The following is a 25,292-nucleotide window of genomic DNA, read 5'->3' as shown; positions in this document are numbered from 1 at the left end:
TAAAACTCTCCTTTAGGCTCTGGTGCTTTTTTCTAGGATGGTGTCCACTTCCTCCCCTTTCATATTACTGTTCATCTCTCAGAGGACAAACACATTTCTCCCAGTCCTCTGGTTAGGTTGCCCAAGCAGCCTGATTGAAAAATCTCAGGAGCAGCTGTGCGCCTGAGACCACATGGCACACGCCTTGTCTCTACTTTGCCTTGTGGTGTCCACATCCAAGAGGCTGCAGAGTTGTCCCATCGCCTCCCCCCGCCCCCCCCCCCCCCCCCCCCCGCCTCCAGCAGGGACTTCAGTTGATATTCTGGGTACTCTCCTCTCTGGGCACAAAATTTCCTGTGTGGTCTTACTAAGCCCTGTTACGCAGCTGCTACTCTGCTCTGCTCCTATTCCCTGGTAATCAGCTTTTCACCAGAGACAGTTTGTCTTGTGATGGTTCAGCAGTTGAGGTTAATCCTGGACTCTCCCTTGACCTCAACAGTTGGGATTCAGCTTCTTAAAATTGTCTCTGAGACTGACCCCATCCTCTGCCGTTTTTTTGGTCTTGTTTTGCTCCCACAATAAATAGCCTCCATGTTAAACTTGCTCTCCCCCCCCCACTCCCCCGTCATAATGTTCCCAGATTGTGGGATGCCTAAGTTAGGTGACTGTAGCTAGACCAGGGCTGGCATTCCCTGTGGGAGGAGGGCACACTTTGCCCTTCAGTTTCTTGCAGTCCTGCTCACATTGAGGAGAAAGTCTCACTGGGTGCTAATCTCCCTTGGTGCAAATTGAGCGTGGCTCAGACTTGGGCCAGCAGCCACTCCAGTGATGATGTTTTCATTGTACTTATTTTTACACTGGCTTTCTCTTCATAGCAGCTGGTGCTGGTTTTTAAGTTAATGACTTTTTTTTCTTTTAATTTCACATATTAGTGCACACGTTTTTTGTTTGTTTTGGTAAATCTTTTGAAAGTGAATTGCAGATGTGATTTTACCTCGTGTGCTAAGGCAAACATCCCTTTAAGAATAAGGGCATTTTCTTGGAAAGCAGGGACTATATGTCCGTGTTCGAAGCAGCATCAGTCAAAATGGCCAAAAAGGTAGAAGCAACCCAAGTGTCCATGGATGGATGAATAGATAAACAAATGTGGCCTAACCATACAGTGGAATATTTATGCAACCTTAAAAAGGAAGGAAATTCTCACACAGCTTACAACATGGATGAGGACATTTTGCAAAGTGAAAGAAGCCAGTTGAAAAAGGACAGATTGAATGATTCCATTTATATGAGTTACTTAGAGTAGTCTGATTCATGGAGACACAGAATGGTGAGTGCCCGGTGAAAGGAGGGAATGGAGAGTTACTGTTTAACAGTTTTGGTTTTGCAAGACAAAAAAGTTCTGGAGATGGATGGTAGTGATGGTTGCACACCAGTGTGAATGTACTTAGTGCCACTGAGTACATTTAAAAGTGGATAAAATGGTAAATTTTATGTAAAGTCCATTTTGATTTTTCAGAGATTATTAAAATTGGTTTTTTCTCTAGGATTTCATTTATTTATTTGAAATTTATTTATTTATTCATTTATTATTCATTTCATTTATTTATCCTCCAAGCAAGGGGAGTGGCAGGCAGAGGGAGAAGCAGGCTCCCTGCCAAGCAAGGAGCCTAATGTGGGATTATATCCCAGGACCTTGGGATCATGACCTCAGCCGAAGGCAGATGCTTAACCAACTGAGCCACCCAGGCATCCCAGATTATTAAAGTTTTTATTCTGTGTCTTAAAAAAATAAGAACATTGTCCTATAGAACTACAGTAAACATACTTACATATAAGAAAATCAATGATAATTGCAACCCATGTTAAGATTTCCCACTTTGTCTCTTGAAATGCCTTCTATTCAAATAGGTTCACACTTCACATGGAATATGTTGATTTTTTTAAATGTTTTCTTTTAAGTAAAGACATTTAAATTTGTAAAAAAGCAAGTTGACTTTTTAAAAAGATTTTATGTATTTTTATTTATTTATTTATTTTTTTAAGATTTTATTTATTTGAGGCGGAGAGGAACACAGAGGGAGAGGGAGGTGGGGAAGCAGACTCCCCCACTAAGCAGAGAGCCTGATGCGGGGCTCAATCCCAGGACTCAAGATGACCTGAGCCAAAGGCAGATGAGATGCTTAACTCTTTGAGCCACCAAGCGCCCCAGATTTTATTTATTTATTTGTTTGTTTATTTTAGAGCGTGTGTGCAAAAGTGGGGGGAGGAACAGACAGAGAGGGACAAGCAGACTGTGCTGATCGCAGAGCGGGATGTGGGGCCTGATCCCACGACCTGAGCTGAAATCAGAAGCCACATGCTCAAGTGACTGAACCACCCCAGTGCCCCCAAAAGCAAGTTGATTTGAAGCACACGTGGATATTTGGGTGATGCAGTTGGTAGGTGTGGACTGACTAGGGTCCAGCCAACCCTGAATGTGTAGTGGTGTGGGTCCCTGCAGCCCTGGAGCCAAGTTCCTGAAGTGCATCCCCTGGCTACCTTTCTGGAAGGAGGAATCCTCCAGATGTTTATGGTCACATCAGCGCCAACGTCTTAGGCTCTTGAGCATCAAAATGTGGCTTGTGTGACTGAGGAACTGAATTTTAAAATTTTACTGTTGCTTAATTATTGAAGAACTTTTAAGTATGTTTGGAATACTTCGGGAATGTGAATCTACTTTTTCAACTGGAAATTTTATAGAATCTAAATGCAAATAAAATATTTTTGAAATACTTTATGAAAATTTAGTTCCTACATTGAGATGTGCTGTAAGTGTGGAGTACACACTTGGATCTCAGACATTTAGTATGAAAAGAAATGTAAAATGTCCCAGCTTTTTTTTTTTTTTTTTTTTTTTAATTTTATTTGAGAGAGTGCATGTGATAGAGACAGCACAGGCGGGGTGGAGGGAGAGGAAGAAGAAGGACTCCGTGCTGAGCAGGGAACCAGCACAGGCACAGGCTGATCCTAGGACCCCCAGTAAGGCAGATGATTATCCGATTGAATATCCAGGCTCCCCTCCCAGCTTTTTATAGCGATTATAAGTTGAGATGGTACTTGGGTTATATTGGGTTCAGTGAAATAATACTATATTACATTCAATGAAATATAGTTAACTTCACCTTTTTATATTAATGTGGCTACTAGAAAATTTTGAATTGTTTGAGTTGGCCATATTATATTTCTGTCAGACACATGTAGATATGGTGCAGGTATACAGTATCTGCTTTCTCTCTGCAGCAGCTCCCACTACCACCCTCCGGGTCCTCCTCTTATTTCTTTTTCTGGGCTACTGAGATTTTAGGTCCTGTTGGGTTTTGGTGAATTCTCACTGTAGTCTCTTCCACTTGCTCAGTCCTTCTGTCTTAACAAGGCCTCAGGCCTGTGAGTATATGAGCCCTAGGCACACCTGCGCTCCTCTACTAAGTATTAGGCTTAGTGGAAGGGGCTCTGTCACATCTCTCACCCGTGCAGGGTTTGCTGGGAGGCAGGAGGAATATGAGGTCTGATCGTGTTCCTGGCTACATGGGAGAACACCCCTCTGTTCCTTCTCGGTCTAGCTCTTTGCCCCAGGTCCTCAGCAGAGGTGTGGGAATCATTGGTGGGGAGGGCATTGGGACCCCAGAGTGGATAGAGGGGGCACTAGCTTAGCTCAGTTCTACTCCCTTCCAGGTGACACAGGCCCAGGATGGAGAGCTGGGAAAGGCCTGGGTCTCCAGCTTTCCCTGTGCACAAGCTCAAAACCACTTACTAAACCCAGTGCGGGGCCGTTTCACTGAGGAACATGCATGTGTGCACACTTTTGTTTATTCAGTCATTATGTATGCTAGACCCTAGTTCGAAGATTCATACACGATGAACGTTAGTTCCACTTCCTTAAATATTTTTCAGTTTTAATACAAAGGTAGTGAGGAGTTGTGGGGAATGCTGCAGGTTTGTTGAGTGAGTGATAGTCTGTGCACGGGGGCAGGTGTTTTGGCTTTTGACGAGTTGAAAGCTCCTCACCAGTGAGCAGCTCTTATTCCTAAGTGGACGCTAAGGACAAGCTGACTGTGTCTGCCAGGGAGTAAGCTTGAGCTGTGCAACAGAATCTAAGTCTGAGATGTCGGCTTGGCTGCAGCTGAGACTCTGGGGCAGGGATCACTGCCTGCCGTCAAGGCCCATGTTTCGTGGGGTAGAGCGGTGGCCTGGAGACAGGAGGAGGGGGACCGCAGGTGGGTCCTGCAAGGAGATCAGATATGCTTTATGTCATGTGTCCTTTTCTCTGTGGCATCTGCATCCCCCCTCCTGTCAGAGTTGAGGGACTTAACCTCTCTGGGTCATTTGCTTCAGTGGAAGTTAGTGATCTTACTGCCATTAATTCCACCTATTCCTCACAAAACAACAGATCCCTTCAAGTTCTTTTGCTGCTTTAGCTGTTGTCTTCTGAAATGATGTGAGTTTTGTCCCTGCTCAGCTCCTTTGCACTCTGAAAGTTACTGAGATCGAGAGGAGATTGGTTTATTTAAATCCACCTCAAAACTGATGTGGGTAGATTGTCAGGATAGAAGTAGACACTGAATGTTTGCTGAGGGCTGAGGCCTCCCAACAGACAAAGGAGTGGTAAGCTTACCCTTTACCTGACAGAAGAGGTGCCTGACAGGAAGTCAAGGCCGTGTGGAGGGTGGGCCCCTTGGCCTGTTTCCCTGGTGCTCCTTGATTCTCAGAGGACCAGCCTTTGCTGTGTACTCCTAAGTAATATTTCTAGTTTTGATGCTGTCAGCTCTCATGACTGACTGTCTTTAGGCCTTGGGTCAGTCTTTCCGTTCCTGCTTTGGCATCTGGGGACTTGGGGTCTTTGAAGTTATGATGTTAACTTTGTCACTTTCTTTGTTCCCTTTCCTTTGGGAAAAGTGATGTTCTCTCCTACTCCCACCCATATTATTTGGGTTCTGTACCTGATGAAAACTGAGGCATGGTGAGAAGAAAAGTCATCTTTCCTAGAGTCATTTCCTGAGAGTGCCTGATACTGACATGTGATCTTTTTCACTTTTTTTTTTTTTTTTAAATTCTGCTTCACAGTGAGTGTCAGAGGGTAACACTGTTGAGGTAAAGGTTACCCACCAAACATCAGCTCATCAGTGTAACCAGTTTCCTGCAGCTCTAAACCCAGAGTCCGCACGTGCCCTTGTCCTTCATGGATTCACTGTTCCTGGCTCCTTGGAACGTCTTCATGTCTCTCTGTGTCTTCTTGGCCATTGAAGACCTGGTTTGCCCTTTTCTCTCTGTGAGGGCTCTCAGTGGTCATGGCATCTCTGGAAACACCTTTGCTGGCCCTGTTCCTGGTGTCCATTTGTCCCCAGTGAGCATAGGTGGGTCCCAGGGACACCTTGAGTCTTGCTCTCAGCCACCATGCTACTGATTTGAAGAGAAGTTTAGAGGCAGGGTGTGCTCTTGGGAAATCTATCCCGCCCCACCCTGTTACATCTGCTTCCCAGGGTGTGAAATAGTAGGAACGTTGACTGGAATGTTGCCTTTCCCGCTCGTGGGTCTGTTCACGTGTTGAATGTTGTTTCCACTTACATACAGCTGACTTGTGTGCTGAGCTGGCATATTCTGGAATGTTTCAGCCACAGGCAGTGGACCACCTCTCCCCTGTGTGGTGCTAGCCACTGGCTGTGCAGGTTGTTCATCACCTGCATTTCACTCACCTCCCTCTTTTTGGCCTCCCAGATTCCCAAAGAGTTTGACATTGATCCAGCACTAACCTGTTTCCCGGGTGTTTGATGTGTTGGAAACACCATAGCTAACTGTCTTTTTTAAGTAGTTTTAAGGTTTGTTCATGAGGGTCATGAACTTGATTTTATCCTTTTGTTGGAAGTGAGAGGGTTCCAGAGGATACTATATGATGTCATCCTCAGAAGCTTTCTGATCTCGTGGGGCAGCCCAAGACTATATATTATCAGCCTAGTTGGGACTAATCCTAGCTTCTCACTCTTTTCCCCCTCATTTCAGTCGTTTTCACTGTCCTGTGAGAGGTGAACATTGACCCCCACTCTTGGTGCCTTGAAGATTCTTCTGTTTTCCCAGTAAAACAGAAGAATCTTCAGGTGTCTATGTGTCCTTCCTACTGGAAAACCTGTGTGTCCTTCCTCCTGGAAAACCCTCATCTAAGTGAAGGAAGAACTACCCAGCCTCGCTCTCTACTCAGCTTTGCTGTCTGCATCGCTTTGTACCGGTCTCAGACTTCATCTTTCAAAGCAGGACTTTTCTACTTGAATCAACAGTCCTTTTGCATTCCGTATTACAGTGTAGGTTAACCTCAGTGCCCTGTACACCATAGCAGCTCTTTTGGAAAAGCAGATAACTGGGGAAGGGGGGGGATAGTGTAAAAGTGAAGTCAGGTAAAGAAGTTGGAGTAATAGCTTTTTATTATTTTTTAAGATTTTATTTATTTGACAGAGAAGACAATCATGGGGAGCAGCAGGCAGACGGAGAGGGGGAAACAGGCTCCCCATAGAGCAGGGGCCCCGATGAGGGGCTCGATCCCAGGAGCCTGGGATCATGACCTGAGTCGAAGGCAGATGCTTAACTGACTGAGCCACCTGGATGCCCCTGGAGTAATAGCTTTAAAAAGAGGCAACCTGAGAAAAATGTCACTTAACCTTCCTATAAAGGGCACAGCCCTAGACCCAGGTCAGTGGGAATGCATCATTTGTATTAATGGCATCATATTTTTTTTTAAGATTTTTAATTTTATTTATTTGACAGCCAGCGAGAGAGGGAACACAGGCAGGGGGAATGGGAGAGGAAGATGCAGGCTCCAAGCGGAGGAGCCTGATGTGGGGCTCGATCCCACAACACCGGGATCACGCCCTGAGCTGAAGGCAGACGCTTAACGTCTGAGCCACCCAGGCGCCTCTAATGGCATCGTATTTCTATCATAACCTTCCAGCCTCTAATTTGGAGTCTTGGCCCAGGTCAAGGCCGCTTTGAGAAGCAGTGCCTGGAGGCCAGTTCACCAGGTAAAGAGGCAGACAGGCAGAGAGATGCACCACACCAACAGAGGTCAGTGGGGGCTTATGAAAGGAGGCTGATCACCAAGAGGCTAGGCTGTCTTTAAGTATGTATTGGTTTGGTTTTCAGAGTTAATAGGTATAGTCACCTACAGACCCACCACCTATGTCCCACTTTATCCTATAGTTCCATGTACCCACTCATTTGCACATCTTTACCTAATTTCATTTGTAATTTTGTATTCTGTTTATCTTTCTTTTATTTATTTAATTTTAAAGATTTTATTTATTTGAGAGAGAGTGCACAGGCGTGAGAGAGCACCAGCGGGAGTTGGGGGGAGAGAAAGAGGGAGAAGCAGGCTCCCCGTTCAGCAGGGAGCCCGACAAGGCGCTTGATCCCAGGACCCTGGGATCATGACCCGAGCCAAACGCAGATGCTTAACAGACTGAGTCATCCAGATGCCCCTCTAACATAACATTTTCTAACATAACACTTGTCACATGTTTCCCTTCCTTTGACTTTAGAACTCTTTGGAACAAAACTACAGCCTGTGGGTCAGTCTTGAGTTTTATTGGCACACGGCCACAACTCATTTGTCTAAGGATTGTCAGTGGGCTGGTTTTACAATACAGCAGTGGCAGAATGGAGTATTGCAATAGACTGTATGTCTTATACAGCCTGACTGTATTTACTCTCTGGCCCTTTATTGGAAAAATCAGCCTGCCCCTGCTGGAATATGTTTTAGCTTAGCAGTTTTGATCTTGTCCACATCAGAGTTTTGTNCCCCCAGGGCCTTTTTTTTTTTTTTTTTTTTTTAAAGATTTCATTCATTTATTTGACAGAGAGCGAGAGAGCTCAAGCAGGGGGAGCGGCAGGCAGAGAGGGGAAGAAGCAAGGACCCAGATGCGGGGCTTCATCCCAGAACCCTGGGATCATGACCCAAGCCGAAGGCAGACGCTTAACCACCTGACCCACCAAGGCGCCCCTCACAGAAGCATTTTACTTTTTATTTTTTGAAAAAGATTTCATTTATTTATTTGAGGGGGCCGGATAGGGGCAGAGAGAGAGAGAATCTTACGCAGGCTCCATGTTCAGTGCAGAGCCCAATGTGGGGCTTGATCTCACGACCCTGAGATCATGATCTGAGCCGAAATCAAGAGATGGGTGCCTGACCGACTGAGCTGCCCAGGCACCCCCACAGGAACATTTCAAATTCACAAGTCCATCCACCCACTTCTAACCATCAGCACCATGATGTAAACCGTATGTAACAATGGAACTTTTTACTGTGGCTGAGTTGGTCACCCCTCCAGCTTCTGGCAGCTTTTGCAGGAAAAGATGGCACAGAATTCTTAGTGCCCCTGATTTAATGGGTCTGCTGATTGGTTTCTAAAGCAAAAGGAAAGGAATTCTGATTGGCAGTGTTGTGGTCTGCTGGGCCTCGCTCCCAGTCCTCCTGGCTACCGAGGTCCATGTGAGCCTGGTGCCTCCTCCCCATCCCCCCACCCCCTTGGGAAGCAGAGTGCTTGTGTGTGTCTCCACTCCCCTAGCAGGAAAGTGGCTCATCTCCACCTTGGGTCACCTGGCTCAAGGCAGGCTGCAGGGCTGAGTCTGAGGTAATGCGCCCCTGCTTGGCAGGTCTGAGGGGTGGGAGTCAGGGTTTACAAGCTGCATGAAGGAGGATTAAGTCTTCTGAGAGCTGCCTGCCTTAGCACACAGCTACTGGCCAGGCTCCAGACAGTGCAGTCTGGCTGATGACACGAATGCTTTTCTCACCAGCTGCCTGAGCCGGTCAGATGGAAAAGTAATCCTGTTCTTGCTTCCTCACTGCCACAGATGCACGATGAAATGGGCTGTGGCCATGAATGGAAATATCTTTTGCTCTGGGACCAGGAGGGAATGGACCTTCTGATATTAGTGTTCCATAACTAGTGTAACCATTTCAAGAAAGAGGTTCTTAGGACAGGATAAGATTTGTTGAAATTGACTGGTACTGAGAAAGTACTAGATTTTTACCAAAGTCAGGATCCCCCAAGCCGTTCTTTTTATCTCTGGGTAGAATCTTGCACTTCCCCCAAGTGACTCTTTATAGGAGAGTCTTGCAATGGTGGAGCGGTGTCTTCCTCTGAAGGATGTGTGTAACTGTGAACTTGTAATTTCACGAGGGGCCAGGGTCAGCTGGCATTGGCTAGCATTTTGCTTGGCATGAAACAGGTTTAAGTTAAGTCACAGCTCTTTGTGGCCCTTACTGTGTGGGAAACGTAAGTAACAACTTGGACTCTGTTCCCTCAACTCTGTCCCTGTGGCATCAGCAGGGAAGTATGTTTCAGATTTCACCTAGGATGTGGGCCGAGTCACACTATAAACCGACAAACAGCCAGGTGCTGTGAGAGTTATCTTGGCTCTGATTTGTTTCTGGGGGGAAATTCTTTGGAAACAATACTTCTGGAAATCTGACTTGAGACCCAGCTCGAGGGGGTCACATGGCATTCAGCTGCTTCTGCAGAGGGGCAGGCCCGGCCCGCTGATTAATACATGCCAGAATGTGGAAGTGGGGTGCCCTTGGGTGAACCAGTCCTGCCAGGCCCAGCAGCCAGTCCTACCAGGCCCAGCAGTGCTGGTCAACTGGGCCTCTGCCCCTGTGCTTGGTGAGCAGAGGCAGCTGTGGAGCAGAGTACTTGAGATACACGCAGCCCCGGGTGATCTCCAGTTGACTGACCAGGCCACCATCCACTCCCCTGTGTTACCACAGGGATGAAGGTGATATTGCCACTTGCCTTGTAGGGTTGCAGTGAGGATTAGCTAAGCAGGTACAGCTTAAGTGCTCAATAGGGCACTGGCCCAGGACGTCCCAGGTACCAATGAGCTTGCCTAGGCCCTAGTGCAGGTGAGTGTGTTGATGGCTTGCACAAAGCTCGTCACGGTATTTCATTGGAGAATTCATAAGGCCTTCCAGTTAACCTGCACTTCTCCTATTTTCCCTGGTGTCTTACTGCCTAGGTGCTGTGTCAAGTTAGGGTGAACATGACAGAGTGGAGGTGGCGTCCCTTGCCTTTGTGGGCCCTTTGAGAGTCCAGGATTTCGGTTGGAACTACAAGTACAAAATCTACCTGGCCACAACCCACTAGGTTTACTCAGCCTCTTGAGATGGATAGAACTAGGGCCAAATATCCAGAAATCAGCTTATTTCTGGGCAGTTGTATATGGCCTTTCTCTTCTCTTGCTTGTCCTCAAAGTCCCAGAATCAAGCCTACTCATGTCAGTTTCTGTCTTGCCTCCTAATCTCCAGGAAATGAAACTTACTTTCTGTTAATTTGAAAAACATAGTTGTATTGTCTGCTAAATACTGTCTGTCCTTAAAATTTTCTCAGATCATTTAGAGGAGTTGGGATGTTAGCAGACAGTATCCCTGAAAGCAGGGATGTTTAATCTGGGGCCTACTTAGGAAAAAAAATTGTATTTTTATTTTTATTAACTCAGAGGTTTCCAAACTTTCTGGTTCACAGCATCCTCAGCATCTATTTTTTGTGATGCTCCTAGGCCGAAGGAAATACCTAACAGTTTTGTTTATTAGGTAGTTTTAGATACAAACACTGAATAAGTACTAATGTCCCAATAACTGAAGAAATAAAACACAGAAATTGAAAGGGAAAATATTATACCCTTTCATAATCACAGTTACTCCTTAATGGAATGTGTGTGCCTGTTGGGCACTGCTTGACTCCTCAGACCTTAGAGCCACATCCGATACCTGCCACCTGCATTTCCTGGTCCATGTCGGATTTTATGTGGGATTTGCTTTTTTAAAAAGATTTTATTTACTTTTAGAGAGGGAGCGGTGCCGAGGGGCAGAGAGAGTCTTAAGCAGACTCTGCTGAGCGCAGAGCCCAGTGTGGGGCTCAGTCCCACAGCCCTGAGATCACGACCTGAACCTAAATCAAGAGTCAGACGCTTAACCGACGACATCACCCAGGCACCCCTGTGGTATTTGCTTTTCGTTACAGCATTTTCTGAATGCCAAGCTTTGTAAGATGTGACATTGTCAGAAGGCATATAACGCTATCTAATGTTGAAATTATTGATTACCTTGTACCTGTAGTTCTGTGGTACTCCTCTGAGATACCATGAAACCCTTGACACTCAGTTTGGGGACCAGGGCACTAACCATCTAATCTCTCTTCATCTTTTTCTTATTCCTTAAATTGGGAAATTGTAGGATATCTGTTGGGAATAGATCCAGGAATAGGACACCCAGTTTAATCATGCAACCTTCTTTGAGTTGGAAACAATAGGTGAAATTCTTTTCCTGTCCCTTGTCCTTCAATTAACTCAACACAGTGAATGGTGGCTCCTGACTCTTGGCCACAGGTCGGTATGAAAACAGGCAGTAGCATTTTAGGATCTTTTAGATTCAAAACTTTGCTTGAAGATGATGTCTGCCGTATCACAGGAATCCTCCGTTCTTACATGCGCAGGTAGATTTTTGAGTTTCTGAGCTTTCGGCTTGTCTCTCCCCCATTTAGCCTTGGTGCTGAGCCATTGATTTACCCTGTCCCTTTGCATCACATCTTGGGTTCTCTGTCTTTTGCATCTGTAAACTGCAAGTGGTGTAGGTGTAGTTGAAAATGAAACATCAAGCAGGAGTGAGATTCTCCTATTCTATCTACATGTTCTGAATGACCCTGGAATCTGTCCTCCATGCCCATCCAAGCACAACCCTGCCTTTGCTCCTCCCACTGTATTCTCTACCGAGTCAAGGACACATGAAGGACAAAAGCCCAGTGTGGCCACATGGCCCCTGTGCTTTGTCTCCACTCCCACCCCCCATCAGCTCCTCAAATGCTGTGGTATCTCCCCTGCCTCCAGACCGTGCCTGTGTCACAGCATTGGTCCTGCCTTCTTTGACAAGCCTGGTCCTTTTCTGTCCCTCTCTGCCCCACCCACCACATGAGCGCACACCCTCCCTGTCCTTGGCCAGAGCAGCCTGGCCCTTTTCCTTACGGCACTTGCCCAAGTATTGCTTAATCACTGGAAGAATGTCATGTTGACCGCAGAGTCCTGGGCCTGGCATGTAGTTGACACGGCATGCATTGGCTGAACAAGTGGAAGTCTGGCAGTCACCACATTTTTCTGTGTAAGAGCGAGAGCTGCTTTCCTTTTCCAAAGCTTCAGGATTGATCTAGAATAGAACCCCAGGGTGATGTTCGTGTGTGGTCAGTGTAGGATGTCTTCTGTACCTGAATCATTCACTGAGCACTTGCTGTGTATTAGGAGGACAAGAATGACATAAAGATGGCTCTGCCCTTGGGCTTCCAGGTGTGTGTGCGTGCATGGGGCCGGCTGGCAAAGCCACTGTAGACAGATCAGGGAAGCACAGGTGCAGTTACGGCAAATGAAAGGTCCTCAGGGTCACAGGGAAGGGGCCCACTGTGGTAGCTCTGTTGAGAGTGTTGATGCTGTGGTCTGGGGGCAGTGCAGGGTGGGGGTGACCGCTGTGGGAAGAATTTAAGGTGTCAACCTAGTTGGACCTGTGTGTCAGAGAAGTCACCCTGGCTCTTACACAGAGCTACTTGCCAGTGCCTCTCTTTCTTGGCCCAAAGCAGGCTAGAGAGTCTTGTTCGTTTCCCTCGTGTTCTTTCCTGAGATACGGGTGAGTGGCTTCGGAAGTTTCTTAAGGATTGTACTTGCCTGCAGTTCTGTAAGGGCTGAGCTGCAAGGTGCAGGTTGTCGGGGCATGGCCTCTCAAGGTGTGGGTGCTCTTGAGGCCTGAATGAGTGCGGAACAGGGCGTTCTGGGCATCTCATGGTGATCCTTCACATCGGGGCCATGGGTGTCCCCTGTCATTGGTTGTCCTCACAGCCTCCTCAAAGAGATTTTCAGGTGTTTGTGTCTCCCAGATCCGTCTGATCTCTTAAACTGTATCATGCCTTCCATTTGAACTCTAGCAGTTTCTGTCCTTGAGAAATTGACCTCGGTCGTTGAAGTGTGTGGGTCTTGTCCTTAATTTTTCATGTTACTTAAGATGGGTCTGCCTGTCCTGACCATTTGTACTGGACCCTTCTGGGGTTGTATTTTCATCTCCTAAATGAGGACTTCCTTGGTTCCAAATCCAGCTGAAACTTCCCAGGAGTTGTGCTAGACTCTGGGCTACTGTGACTAGTTAGGTCTGATCTTTCTACTTCGTGGATAAGTTATTTTTCTGTGACTAAGTTTTTTCATCTTTAAAATGGGGATAAGACCAGAAGCAATCTCAGAGTTGTTTTGAGGATTTAAATGTTACTGTATATTAAATGTGAGAGAGCTGGTTAGGAAAGGGTGTTTTGGCTTTTGTTGTGAAGGTAGTGGTTTAAACCACAGAAATGAGGCAAAATTTAGGGTCAGCCTTTTTTTTTTTTTTTTAAAGATTTTATTTATTTATTTGACAGAGAGAGAGACAGCCGGCGAGAGAGGGAACACAAGCAGGGGGAATGGGAGAGGAAGAAGCAGGCTCATAGCAGAGGAGCCCGAATGTGGGGCTCGATCCCATAACGCCGGGATCACGCCCTGAGCCGAAGGCAGAAGCTCAACCGCTGTGCCACCCAGGCGCCCCAGGGTCAGGCTTTCTGTATAAAAACCCATGTTGATTTGGTGAACAAAAAATGCAGCTTCCTTGGCTCAAGGGCCCATCCGGCCCGGCTCAGAGGTGAAGAAAAGTGGTTATATCCAGAGCCCTCTGTCCCTTGGCCTCCCTGAAAGACATTTGGAAAGGGAAAAAAGGCTATAGCCCACAGGTTCCAGAAGTCAGTTACCTTGACTTCATCTTGCCTCCAGGACATTGCTTGGAGATTTCAGAATAATGTCGTTGCTTAATGGAAAATGGGACTGCTTCCTCCCAGTGGGATGCTCTTGGCCCCCTGACATTCTGTGTCCTTGTGGCTGACAGGGCTCCTCCACTGCCCTGGGTCCAGAATGTCTCCTCCACAATGGGGCTGCCCCTGCCCCTTGCCGGCTGCAGCTTACCTGGCATGTGCTTGGCTGTGTAATTCTCAAGTTGCTTTCTAGGAGAAATTGAATAGCAGAAACCAAACTGCATGTCATTCTTTATACTCACTTAATGCTACCCTCCCTCCCGGGCTCACTTCAGTGCATCCGGCCTCCCTTCATGATGGGGCCACATTTACACTTGTTCCCTTTTATTCCTGTGGACATTTTGGTCCTGCTGCGTGGAGACCCTCTCCTAGCTAACTCCAGGACTCCTTAAAAACGCCACTGACATATTTCCTTCTCTGTGATGCTGCCTCCCTGTTGATACTTGTTATCCAAGCACTCAGCATGTCCTGTATCTCTCTGTGCCTGGTCCATGGCCACCATACCAAAGGATCCTGGCCAACTGGCACATTGTCTGTGTCATTCTTCCCTATGTCTGCCCCACTGGCCCCACTCCAGTTTCTGTAATTGCCCAATAAATGAGTACTCCCTTCTACTTACCTGTGGAGGATTTTTGAGGGAGGTGCTCCAGAGTCCCTGCAGTCCTGTGCATGGCTTCCCATCCCTCACCGCCCCCCAGCAGTTTCCTGCAAACTCTCCTGACCCACCGGCTTCTCCACCTGGAGCCCATGGTCCGTGTTGGCTGGCTCCCCTCCAGAGAGGAGGTGTTTGGTTTTGTTTTTTTAAATCAGTTTACTCTTTTGTTTATAGTACCTTTATTTTGAAAGGAAGCTAAATCAAAAGCCACACATGGGTATCAGTAGAATTAAATATCATGAGAACAAAACAGCGTTGTTAAATTCTATGTGGATGATCATACTGTGCACCTCTGTGCACAACCTTTTACACTGGTACCAGGCAGGGACTTCCCTTGTCAACGCTGGAATGAGTAAAATGAAAATGGAAACACACACCAGGTGATTAAATGCTGTCTCCCTAAAGCTGCCCTGTGAACCCTCCCACAGCCCCACCTGAGCCCTGACATGTTGCTCTCTGGTGGCTGTAGACCTTGCTTCTCTGAGATTGAGGCCCCACTCTTCATTGATGAAAGCTCGGAGCTTGGAGAAACCATCTTCTGTCTTTCTTGCTGCTTACCTCAGCAGTGAAGGCACGTTTTTTGAAGGCTTTCATGCATGGCTGAATGCAGCTTCTGGAATGCTTCCTCCCTTCTCCCCAGGTCCTACTCAATGACTTGTGACTCAGCCGTGGTCTCTTCTTCCCTTGGGTGCTTCCCCTCCCTGGATCTGTATGTGTCTCCTTCCTGCTCCCATTGGGGTGCATTTACTCAAATCACTGGCCTCTGGAGCCCACCCCAGAAATGCTTTCTTAGCTCCCAGCTGGGCTCACCTCATGCAACCCTCATGTGCCTCCCTCCCTCCTAGTAGGGCCTCCATCCCTTCTGTCCTGCCTTGATTCATGCCCCAGGCACTTCTTTCCAGGACCACATGGCCATTAGTTCTGGCCAAACTTGTACCAGAAGTACCTCTGAGGGGAGAGGGGAAGTGCCTTATGTCTCCTCAGCCTGGAGCAGGCGTATCCAGTCACATTTGCCCTTGGAAACTATTGTAGTCCACGATATTCTCACTGTTCCCATCTTTGAATGAAGTTGATTTGGGGAAATGCCCCTATGTGGTCCTGAACTCCTGGAGCACCGCTCTCGTATTGTGAGGTGCTCTGCAGGCTGCTGCCCAGTTCCCCACCTCCAGTCCCCCCTCAGGCTCTGATGCCAGATGACTGGTTTTAGCTCTGGGTGCTCCTTCCCCATCTTTAGCACCATGCGAGAGGTACCAGGAAATGGCTTCACACCTGCAAAGCCCCCCTAATTTCCCGTCCTTAAGTGTTCTTCCTGGGCTGGTGTTCTCCCATTAGAGCACACCCATTTTAGAGGTTGCCATGGGAGCTTCCCTCCCCTTCTGGAGTGTCAGGATGACCCTAAGAGGGCACAGACTATAAGTACTCACCTGGTGTCTTGGACACAGTTGGGCCTCATTAAATACTTCAGTTGAGCATTGGATGCTAAAGGCCACATCTAGACCCCTCTAAGTTGCACTGCTGTAACATACCCACGCTCCGGTGCCTTGGATAGTAGCACTAGTATTTCTCTCCACAGTGTCGTCCCTACTGTGAGCTAAATGATTAGTGAGTTATTCAGTTTTGGGTTTTGAGTGATTGTCATCCCATCCGTGAGAAGGCAAAAGGCACTCGTAGATCTCTTTCTTGTTTGGTGAAAAAGGGTAAAGAACAGTCTTTCCTCTTAAAGCAAACGTGGATTCAGTTCTCAGACTAAGTCTGTAAGATTCAGGGTCTTGCACGTGATGGCTTTGGGCTGTTCCCACCTGGGTCCCCTCTCTGCAGCAGCCTTCTCCTTGTAGCAGTGTCCTCTCCATGTGGTCACTAGCCAGTTGACAGCTAGACCTACAGTCAGCCAGAGCACCCTGGAAGGAATGCTGTCTCCTTGACCAGGTTAGTTTTGTCGGCTCTTGGGCTCATGCTGTGCAGCTAGGACATATGCGTGGGAGTGGTCAGCCTCAGCCCAGGAGTTCCAGCTCTCCACAGCCCCCTAGGACAGACTCATCACGGAGTTGCATTTATACAGCAAGCTTTCGTCTGGTGCTTTTCAAATTTGTTAACTTGCCAGAACTGCGTTTACAAAAACCTTTGTGGGGACTTTGGTTTAAATTACGCTTGGGTTGAATTATAAAGGAATACTTTAGCAGCCAGAGTGCATAGTGTGTCCTGTATTCCAGAAAGAAAGCCATGATAGAGCCAGTGAACTTGTCCTTTTTTCATCATCTCTGCCTACCAGAGTGTGGTTGTAAAATCTGTTTTTCCTCAGCCCTTTACTGACTTCCTCAGCCAGAGAGGTTTTCTTACCCGCGCTGGACTCCTAGGTTTATTATTGGAGATGCTAATTAAATGCAGGCAGCTCCTAGATTACAGTCTGTCTTATTCTAGGGACTGGGTTTAAAGGTGATACTTCCTTTTTCTTGCCGGTAGAAAAATGTCAGAAACACAAAACACAGAAAGAATGCCAAATAGTACACTTTTGAACAAATGTTTCTTCTCATTAATAGTGTGTGGGAACTCTAGGCACTACTGCAAGTAAAGGGTGGGTTAGTGTGTTTCTGGAGGGCAGTTTGGCAGTAACAACATGTACCCAGGATCTGTGGTTTTGTTAGAGTAACTGGACGAGGTGCACAGAGTTGCCATTGCAAGGATACTCGTAGCAGGATTTGTGTTGTTGGCATGGCTTGAAGCAGGGGTCATTCAGGTGAGGGGAGTGCACAGGATGGGGTGCTCATACAGGCCTTGAGCCTGGGGGTCTCGTCTCACATCCCCTGTGCATGTCAGAAGAGGTGCCGTTTTTATCTCTCTCTAAATGAGCTTTGAAAACTTGGTTAATAAAGTGGGAAGTGGAGTGTGGATTCATTTTTAGGTTATCAGTGGTCACCTTGTAGGAAATGAGCTTTGAAAACTTGGTTAATAAAGTGGGAAGTGGAGTGTGGATTCATTTTTAGGTTATCAGTGGTTACCTTGTAGGATTTCTTTTTTTTTTTTTTTAAAGATTTTATTTATTTATTTGACAGAGATAGAGACAGCCAGCGAGAGAGGGAACACAAGCAGGGGGAGTGGGAGAGGAAGAAGCAGGCTCATAGTGGAGGAGCCTGATGTGGGGCTCGATCCCATAACTCCAGGATCACGCCCTGAGCTGAAGGCAGACGCTTAACCGCTGTGCCACCCAGGCGCCCCAGCTTGTAGGATTTCTTGAATCAGCAAATGTGCAATATTTTTAGTTACCAGGGAAGTGGTCTCGCTGAGTGTGAGGCTTTACCCTGAGCAGTCAGCAGTGGACTACATGGGCCACTCTCCCTTCCTGTCCCCAATTACCAAACAGAATTAATGACTTTGCCACAGGTGCAAAGAATTTTAATGTAAAGGACACATTTGGGGGCTTGCAGGTCCTCCTTTCTCCCACACAGGCAGTGTCCCTTAAAAACTCTCAGATGTTGTGAAAACCTGGTTTGTTGCTCATTTTTCCCCTTTCTGCATGGATTCAGTAGTGTCCACAGCCTTTGCCTCTTCCTGGTCGGCTCTTCTCTCCGAGCCCTGTGTCCCTCTTGCCCCTCGCCGCTGGTGCTTGAGCCCTCTTCCCTGCTGTAGGATACATCTTTGAGGAAAGTGGACACAGGGGCCCTTTTAGTCAGTGCATGGAGTGGCTCTCTGGTCAGCCCAGTCACTTTCCACCAGAGGAGCTCAGCCCTTGGAGGCCACAGCCGCGTGTTACTATGAGTGGTGTCCATCTGTTGCCTGGTTTCTGATGATGGCTTTTCTCTTTCCTTGTAGAGTGCCCAGTGAAGAATGTGATGGGATCAGTAGCATGTCTGCGGAGAGCGGCCCTGGGACGAGATTGAGAAATCTGCCAGTAATGGGGGATGGACTAGAAACTACCCAAATGTCTACAACGCAGGCCCAGGCCCAACCCCAGCAAGCCAACGCAGCCAGCACCAACCCCCCGCCTCCAGAGACCTCCAACCCCAACAAGCCCAAGAGGCAGACGAACCAACTGCAATATCTGCTCAAAGTGGTGCTCAAGACACTATGGAAACACCAGTTTGCGTGGCCTTTCCAGCAGCCTGTGGACGCCGTCAAGCTAAACCTCCCTGTGAGTAACTTGGGCAGGGCCTAGGGCTGCTGTCCTCCAGGTCTCTTCCCATGTTGCTACTGGTGAGGGCGGGCTCGTGGCGGGGACAGAGATACCTTTGGGGCCCAGCTCTTGAAGTCCCCAATACTCACAAGGCCCTTGAGTGAGTGGTTTCAGTCGTCCTGATGGTTGGAAATAGGAAGGGGGAAGAGAACGTGCTAACTCACACGGTAACAAGCTCTTAGATGTTAGGGTACAGGAGATACTGTGTAGAGCGGTTGAAATAGGGGTGAAGGAGTGCTTGCAACTTTCCTTCTGATTCCATAGCAGAGCTGAAGTGGGAGCAATTGGTGGTCCAGGCCCCCTACTTCTCAGACATGGTTGGCCGGTTCAGGATAAGTAGATGTGGTTGGTCACACTGTGGAAGGGGGACTGGTTTCCTGCAGTATCTTCTCTGGTACCGGCATCATCATTGTCACCACCCAGAGCACAGGGCAGGAAAAGGTAGTGGAATAGCTCCCAGGGAGCAAGCACATGCAGGGGGCCTGGTTGGAGAGCAGAGGGGTGGGTGCAGCTGTGCCCTCAGCAGCCTCTCTGCACACCCTCCACCTGCTGTGTCATAGCCACGGTGTACTTGCTCTTATTCTTTTGTACCCCTCCTTTTCTCTTCTCCTGTAGAGTTTTCCTTTTGCCCACATCCCTAACAAATGGTTCTGGAAATCAATTTGTATATCTGACTGAACCTCAGGGAAGAAATAGGATAGATGCTCTTTTTTCTTTTCTTCAAAGCATCAAGGTCCAACTGTTTTTAAGTTAACCCCTGCTGGGGTGCCTGGGTGGCTCAGTCAGTTAAGCATCTGCCTTTGGCTCAGGTCATGATCCCAGGGTCCTAGGAATGAGCCCTACATTGGGCTCCCTGCTCAGTGGGGAACCTGCTTCTCCCTCTGTGTGCCTCTCCCCATACTTGTGCTCGCTCGTGTGCTCACTCTCTCTCTCTGTCAAATAAATACATCTTAAAAAAGAAAAAAGTTAACCCCTGCTGTTTGCTAAGTCCCACACACCCCCAGATGAGGAATTAGGTGATTATTGCCATAGACCCAGGCAGGGGTCTGTGAGTGTTAGAACTGCACCAGTGTAGGAACCTCATCCTCTGCCAGGCATTCGGTTTCAAGACAGGTGAATACAGTGGTGTGACCCTCCTGTCTGTGGCAGTTATCCAGTTATCTCTGTCTGCTGAGTCATATGCGTTTGTCATATGCAAGTCAGGAGGAGGCCCTGCAGGTCTAGATCATGAATTAGCTCAAGAGAGGGGTTGGAGACAAAAGAGGGTCCTTACCAGATCTGGGCTTCAGAGGCTACTCTTACTGTTGACCATAAGAAGGAGTAGAGGCAGACTGCCTGCCAGTTGCTGCGGGGAGGCTCTTGGGAGAGTTTGCTACAGCATAACCTCGGACTGGGCTAGTGGGCTGGGCTGGGCCAAGCCTCGCAGGATCCACAGGTGAGGGTGACCTTCCTAGAGCAAATGCAAAGAATGGGGACAGAAGGAACGGGGGGGGGGGGACGGGATCCAGGGGTGCTGAGGCTTTGATAGCACCAGAGGGCGGTGGGAGGCTTAACAGAAGAGTCAGGACAAGCATCAGCAGAGAGCACCGGCCCCGCCCCCACCCAATTCCCACATCAGAGGCTACAGGAAGGTCAAAGAGATGAGGATTCCGACCTGACCCTCCTGTTGGCCTTTAGGAGGGCATTGGTGACCTTAGGAAGATGTGACGCAGAAGTAGAAACCAGATTCCCGACGGTGTGAATGAGAAGGTGAGGATGTGAAGCCATCATTTCAAGAAATTTGGCTTTGAAGGGAAAGCACGGCAGGGCCAGAATGGAGGAGGGGTTGGTTTGTCACAGGAAGACACAGAGGGCTGAGAGGGTGAAGACAGAGGAAAAGGGGGGCACTGGGGGACCTGAGATCCTGAGGAAGCAGTGTCCCAGCCAGTGGGACAGACATGGGTGTGGGTGGTCTGTAAGGCCCACTGCTTGGGGGAGTTTGAGGTCATTCACTGAAGTGGAGGCCAGGCTCCCCAGGGGTCATGGTGAATCTCTGTCTCTGTGACTATTGGATGTCACCCTCAGCAGCTCTGACTAGGAAGAAGAGGGCTTTGGAAGGTGCCACTGATCTTGTATCTTCAGGGAGGTGGGAGAGCAAGGAGCTGGCCCAAAGAAGCAGGGTGGGGCTGGTCAGCTGGGAGCCATGTCATGCTCAAAGCCCCATTTTCCCGGGACCTCTCCTTGGAAGCATTTCTTCCTCTCCTTGAGGAAATGTTAATACAGCCGCCAAAAGAAGGGTTCCTTCTTTTTTCTTTTCTGACACCTTCCAGGAGTCTTGGCCTGCGTTTGGCCTCTGATCCCTACTAGACTTTTCACTAGAATGCCTGCCTCTCTTGTTCAGTAAACATGTATAGTTGGATTGTTATGCCCCTAAACCCACTGCCCCCTTTTCAGCGTGCGTTGCCCTCAACAACTGTCCTGTTTGCCCTTGAGCCACCTGACAGGCCCTGGGCGGTTCAAGCCTTTTACACCATTGTCGGTCATAGAATAAAATATGTTTCCACTGGGGCACATATATTTGGCTTTGGTTCTCTTGGGAAAGGTGGTCAGAGCCATAGTATAGGTTAGAAAGTCTGGTGCAATCTGTCCTTGTGGCCTCCTGGCCAGGGTACCCAGGCATGCATGTGCAGCCCTCATCCGGTCAGGGACTTGATCTCTGCCACTCGTTATGTGTAAGCTTGTTGTTTTTGTTCCTTTCTCACGGGTGTCAGAGCAACCTAAAACCTTACACCCTGTGCTCACCTTTTTAGTACTGTCCACCATTTCCAGGCGAGACCTTGGTACTTGCTAAAGGATAGGCCTTTCTGCCATCGGTTCCCACTTGAACTTGGTTCTGATATCCCACTCGTGCCCAATTACGGGAGACTCTGAGATTGAGGACCTTGGAGTGGGGCAGATGACACAGGTCTCCCTGCCTTCGCTCTGTTTGATCTTTCTGCCTGGAAACCTGTTGCGTTGCCTGTTCTGCCCCAAGACACCTCCTGTAGTTTTTAAAAATAAACATTTAGTTTTAGGATAGGTTTAGATTTAGTGAAAAGGTGGGAATAGTAGAGTTTCATTTGAAGGGCTTTAGGATATCTCCACCTGCCATCTGACTCCTTCTGTTTGGCACTTATAGAGTAAGATCTGAAGCTTTGAGGAGTAGGGTCTGTGGATTTTTTTAAATTGAGGATTGTACAGATTGTCCAGATTCCTCATTAACCTGGTTAGTTGTTCAGCTATATCCAGATACTACTGATGGATCCTTAGAAAGACTGTGTGCTAGTAAAAGAAACGGAAGTGCGATGAACTTGAGTGAAGGTGGAGGCTTCTGCTCCGTGGTTCTTCAGTGTGTCCAGAAGCAGGGAGTCCAGTTGTTCCAGGTGGGCTTTAATGCTGGTTCCATAGTTTTTTGCATTTTATGGACCAGTAACATTTCAAATGGTAGAGGAAAAGTAGAACTTGCCATGGGGTTGTTTTATTAGATAAGAAGTGCTTTTAAGAAGGCTATATGTTTTCCCCATTATTTATTAAAAATTAAAGGATTTTAACACCACCACCACCACCAACTAGAAAAAAAGCATAGATCTCTGTAAATACAACAACAACTAGAAAAAAAGCATAGATCTCCATAAATACAACCTGTTTCCAGACCAGGCAGCTGACAGACTTGCACATTTTTCCTCCAGATTGCCACCCAACATTTAAAAATTCTTCCCTGGGGCCCCTGGGTGGCGCAGTCGTTAAGCGTCTGCCTTCGGCTCAGGGCGTGATCCCAGCGTTCTGGGATCGAGCCCCACTTCAGGCTTCTCCGCTGGGAGCCTGCTTCTTCCTCTCCCACTCCCCCTACTTGTGTTCTCTCTCTCGCTGGCTGTCTCTCTTTCTGTCAAATAAATAAATAAAATCTTTATAAAAAAAAATAAAAATTCTTCCCTGATTCACTTTATCTTGGGATTCCCCTTGAGATTGCTTGCCGAGACCATGGAAGAGCTTCAGTCTGTGCTGTGGCTCTCACCTGTGCTCCTAGAGTGAGATCCACAGGCCCACCATGAGTGCTGCATGGCCCGGGAGGTGACACTGGCCTTTTGCTCTCTTTGCTCTCCAGGATTACTATAAAATCATTAAAACACCTATGGATATGGGAACAATAAAGAAGCGCTTGGAAAACAACTATTACTGGAATGCTCAGGAATGTATCCAGGACTTCAACACTATGTTTACAAATTGTTACATCTACAACAAGGTGAGATGTGGTGGCATATGTCCAGCTGTCCGGAGGGGAGGGGAGGGGTAGATAAGGAGGCTGGCATATCTGGAGTCTGTGGGCAGGGGTGCTTGGGAGCAGGTGGGGTTAGTGTAATGGGAGGAGACCATTTGGAGGCAGAAATAATGGGACCCATGGTTTTGCCTGTGCCTGGGTGTTTCTTTTTCGGGGAGGAGGGTGCTGGCCTTGTTTGACTTCCAAGCCATCCTTGTTAGCTTGAAGCATGTGCTTGGGATTTTGGTTCTTGAGCATGGTCTAGAGAAGGTGTGAGTGACAGTGATGACTCATTAAACAGTCCCATTTGGGTGATACAAATGGTCAGGAAGGAGCCTACTAAAATGTAGTTGTGCAAAGGTGTGCTCAAACAGAAACCTCAAAGTAAGAGAGGGTGTGATGGGGCCCACTGCATCTGGAACTGTGGACATGACAATTGACAACTCGTGGCCATAGAACTGAATGTCCCCTGATCTCACACATAGACCTGAAGGTCACTTCTTAACCCCGTTAGCCAAACCTTTCGGCTCGGCTGTGCCATGAAGCCAGATCATTTGTTTACAGTTCAGACCACAGATGTGATTAAAACCAACCCTTTCATATAGAACGGCTCTGGAGGGAGACCCTATACAGAACTCAGCTTTTGGCCTCTGCTGGTGTAGTGGGTAAAATTGCCCAGAAGAGATGGGTAGGTGAGTTTCTTGAAGTTTACTGTGTTTTTTTAAAGTCTTAGCTCCCACTGCTAGGTTTAAGTAACATGTGCACAGATAAGGTTCTCTCGGGTTAGAGCTGAGTGGGAATAGCATGTTGTAGACAAGGCAACAGAGTGGGGATCCATAATGCAGTTCAAGATAGGCATTGCCCCGAGCCCCGATGAGCTGCCTTGAGGGTACACTGGGGAGCATTATCAGAGCCCTGCTAATGTATCTGTGGCAAGAAATCCTGTGTAATTCAAGTATTTGTAGTGAAGTTGAATTGTGTCAAAGGAGGGCTTCTGTCAGTGATTGGCAGGGCTTGTTAGATACTTAAGGCATTAGGATGGCTTCTCAGGCCAGAGTTTAAAAAATGAGAGGGAGGTGCAGGCAGATGGGTGCTGGTTCAGGCACATGAGCCTTCGTGATAATCTGGTGGTATAACTATTGTGGCCCTTTAGGGTTCAGATTGGGAAGGACCCTGACTATGATACCAGATGCTTTGGAGCATGGAGTGGGTGGCACAGGGTGGGGAGCTCTTGCTCTGTCTGGAGAGGTGGTGAGGGCTTTCTGACCCTCACCCCCGTGTCTCCTTTTCCAGCCTGGAGATGACATAGTCTTAATGGCAGAAGCTCTGGAGAAGCTCTTCTTGCAGAAAATCAATGAACTGCCCACTGAAGAAACCGAGATCATGATAGTCCAGGCAAAAGGAAGAGGACGTGGGAGAAAAGAAGCAGGTAGGGTACCTCCAGTGCACCCAGCACTGTTGGCTTCACACTGAAACAGCAAGGACATTGGCTTTCCTTCTCCCCAGTCTTTGCGCCTTCTCCAGGTTCAGTGGAGGGCCAGGGGCTGGGGCTGGGGTCAGGGTTGGGGTCGGGGGGCTGGCAGGCTTAGCAGTGGACGTGTCCCAGAGGGTCACATGACTGGGTGACCTCCCACAAAGTAGAAATAATGGGGCCCTGCCTTTTTTGGTGGACTTCGGTTAAAAAGGAAGTATAATTTTTTCAGAGCATTTTTGAGTTATTTGAATTCTTCACCCCATTTTAGAGAAAAGAAATTAACCTGGCCAAGGGCAATTTTAACTAATAATCCCTATCCTGGAACCTCAAGGTTGGTTATTTTAATTACCTTAAGGTGCTTATGTCAGAGCCATGCCTGCTTTATGATGCTGCTTAAGTTGAAGTGAAGCCTTCCACTCCTTGCCCCTGTCTCTTAGCCTGACACAGGATTCCAAAGGCCAGCTGGTGGGGAGGGAGGAGAAACAGTGAAATGTTTCTGTCGGGGAAAAGCTCTAAGGGCTGCCTTCTGCATCTTGCCATCCTCAGCTCTGTGCTGTGGTGGCCTATGCTGTGAGTTGTTTGCTTCTCTGCAGAGAGAGGGCTTTCACCTGGCTTCCCACCCTGCTCAGAAGTGGTGGCTTCACTGGAGCAAAGGGGGTTGGCTGGATCCCAGACAGTGCTGAGGGGCAGCCAAGAAGAGGTGGTCCTGAGGGTCACCCCGTGGATCCTGCCAAGAGGTGTCCTATATCCTTAACACCCAGGAGTACTGCCCTTGTGGCCTGGGACCAGGAGTTTAGTCTGCACATGGGACAGACACGGGGCGTTGTGTGTTTGGGCTCACGCGCACAGCTGCAGGG

At 48.0% G+C, this 25,292-nt stretch overlaps 1 protein-coding gene across 1 annotated transcript in view; it reads left to right on the top strand.

Annotated features, from left to right (window-relative positions):
* The window catches only part of BRD4 (bromodomain containing 4), an 89,636-nt gene that overhangs the window by 35,274 nt on the left and 29,070 nt on the right, over positions 1 to 25,292 (top strand). Inside the window, 3 exon segments of the mRNA XM_034657934.1 lie at positions 18,325 to 18,643; positions 22,809 to 22,946; positions 24,255 to 24,390. Of these exon segments, the coding sequence (XP_034513825.1) occupies positions 18,359 to 18,643; positions 22,809 to 22,946; positions 24,255 to 24,390 (559 nt within the window). The 5' untranslated portion in view covers positions 18,325 to 18,358.

Source organism: Ailuropoda melanoleuca, chromosome 4 (assembly GCF_002007445.2).
Source record: "Ailuropoda melanoleuca isolate Jingjing chromosome 4, ASM200744v2, whole genome shotgun sequence".
Lineage (NCBI taxonomy): Eukaryota > Metazoa > Chordata > Mammalia > Carnivora > Ursidae > Ailuropoda > Ailuropoda melanoleuca.
This window is presented reverse-complemented; position numbering and strand designations above follow the sequence as displayed.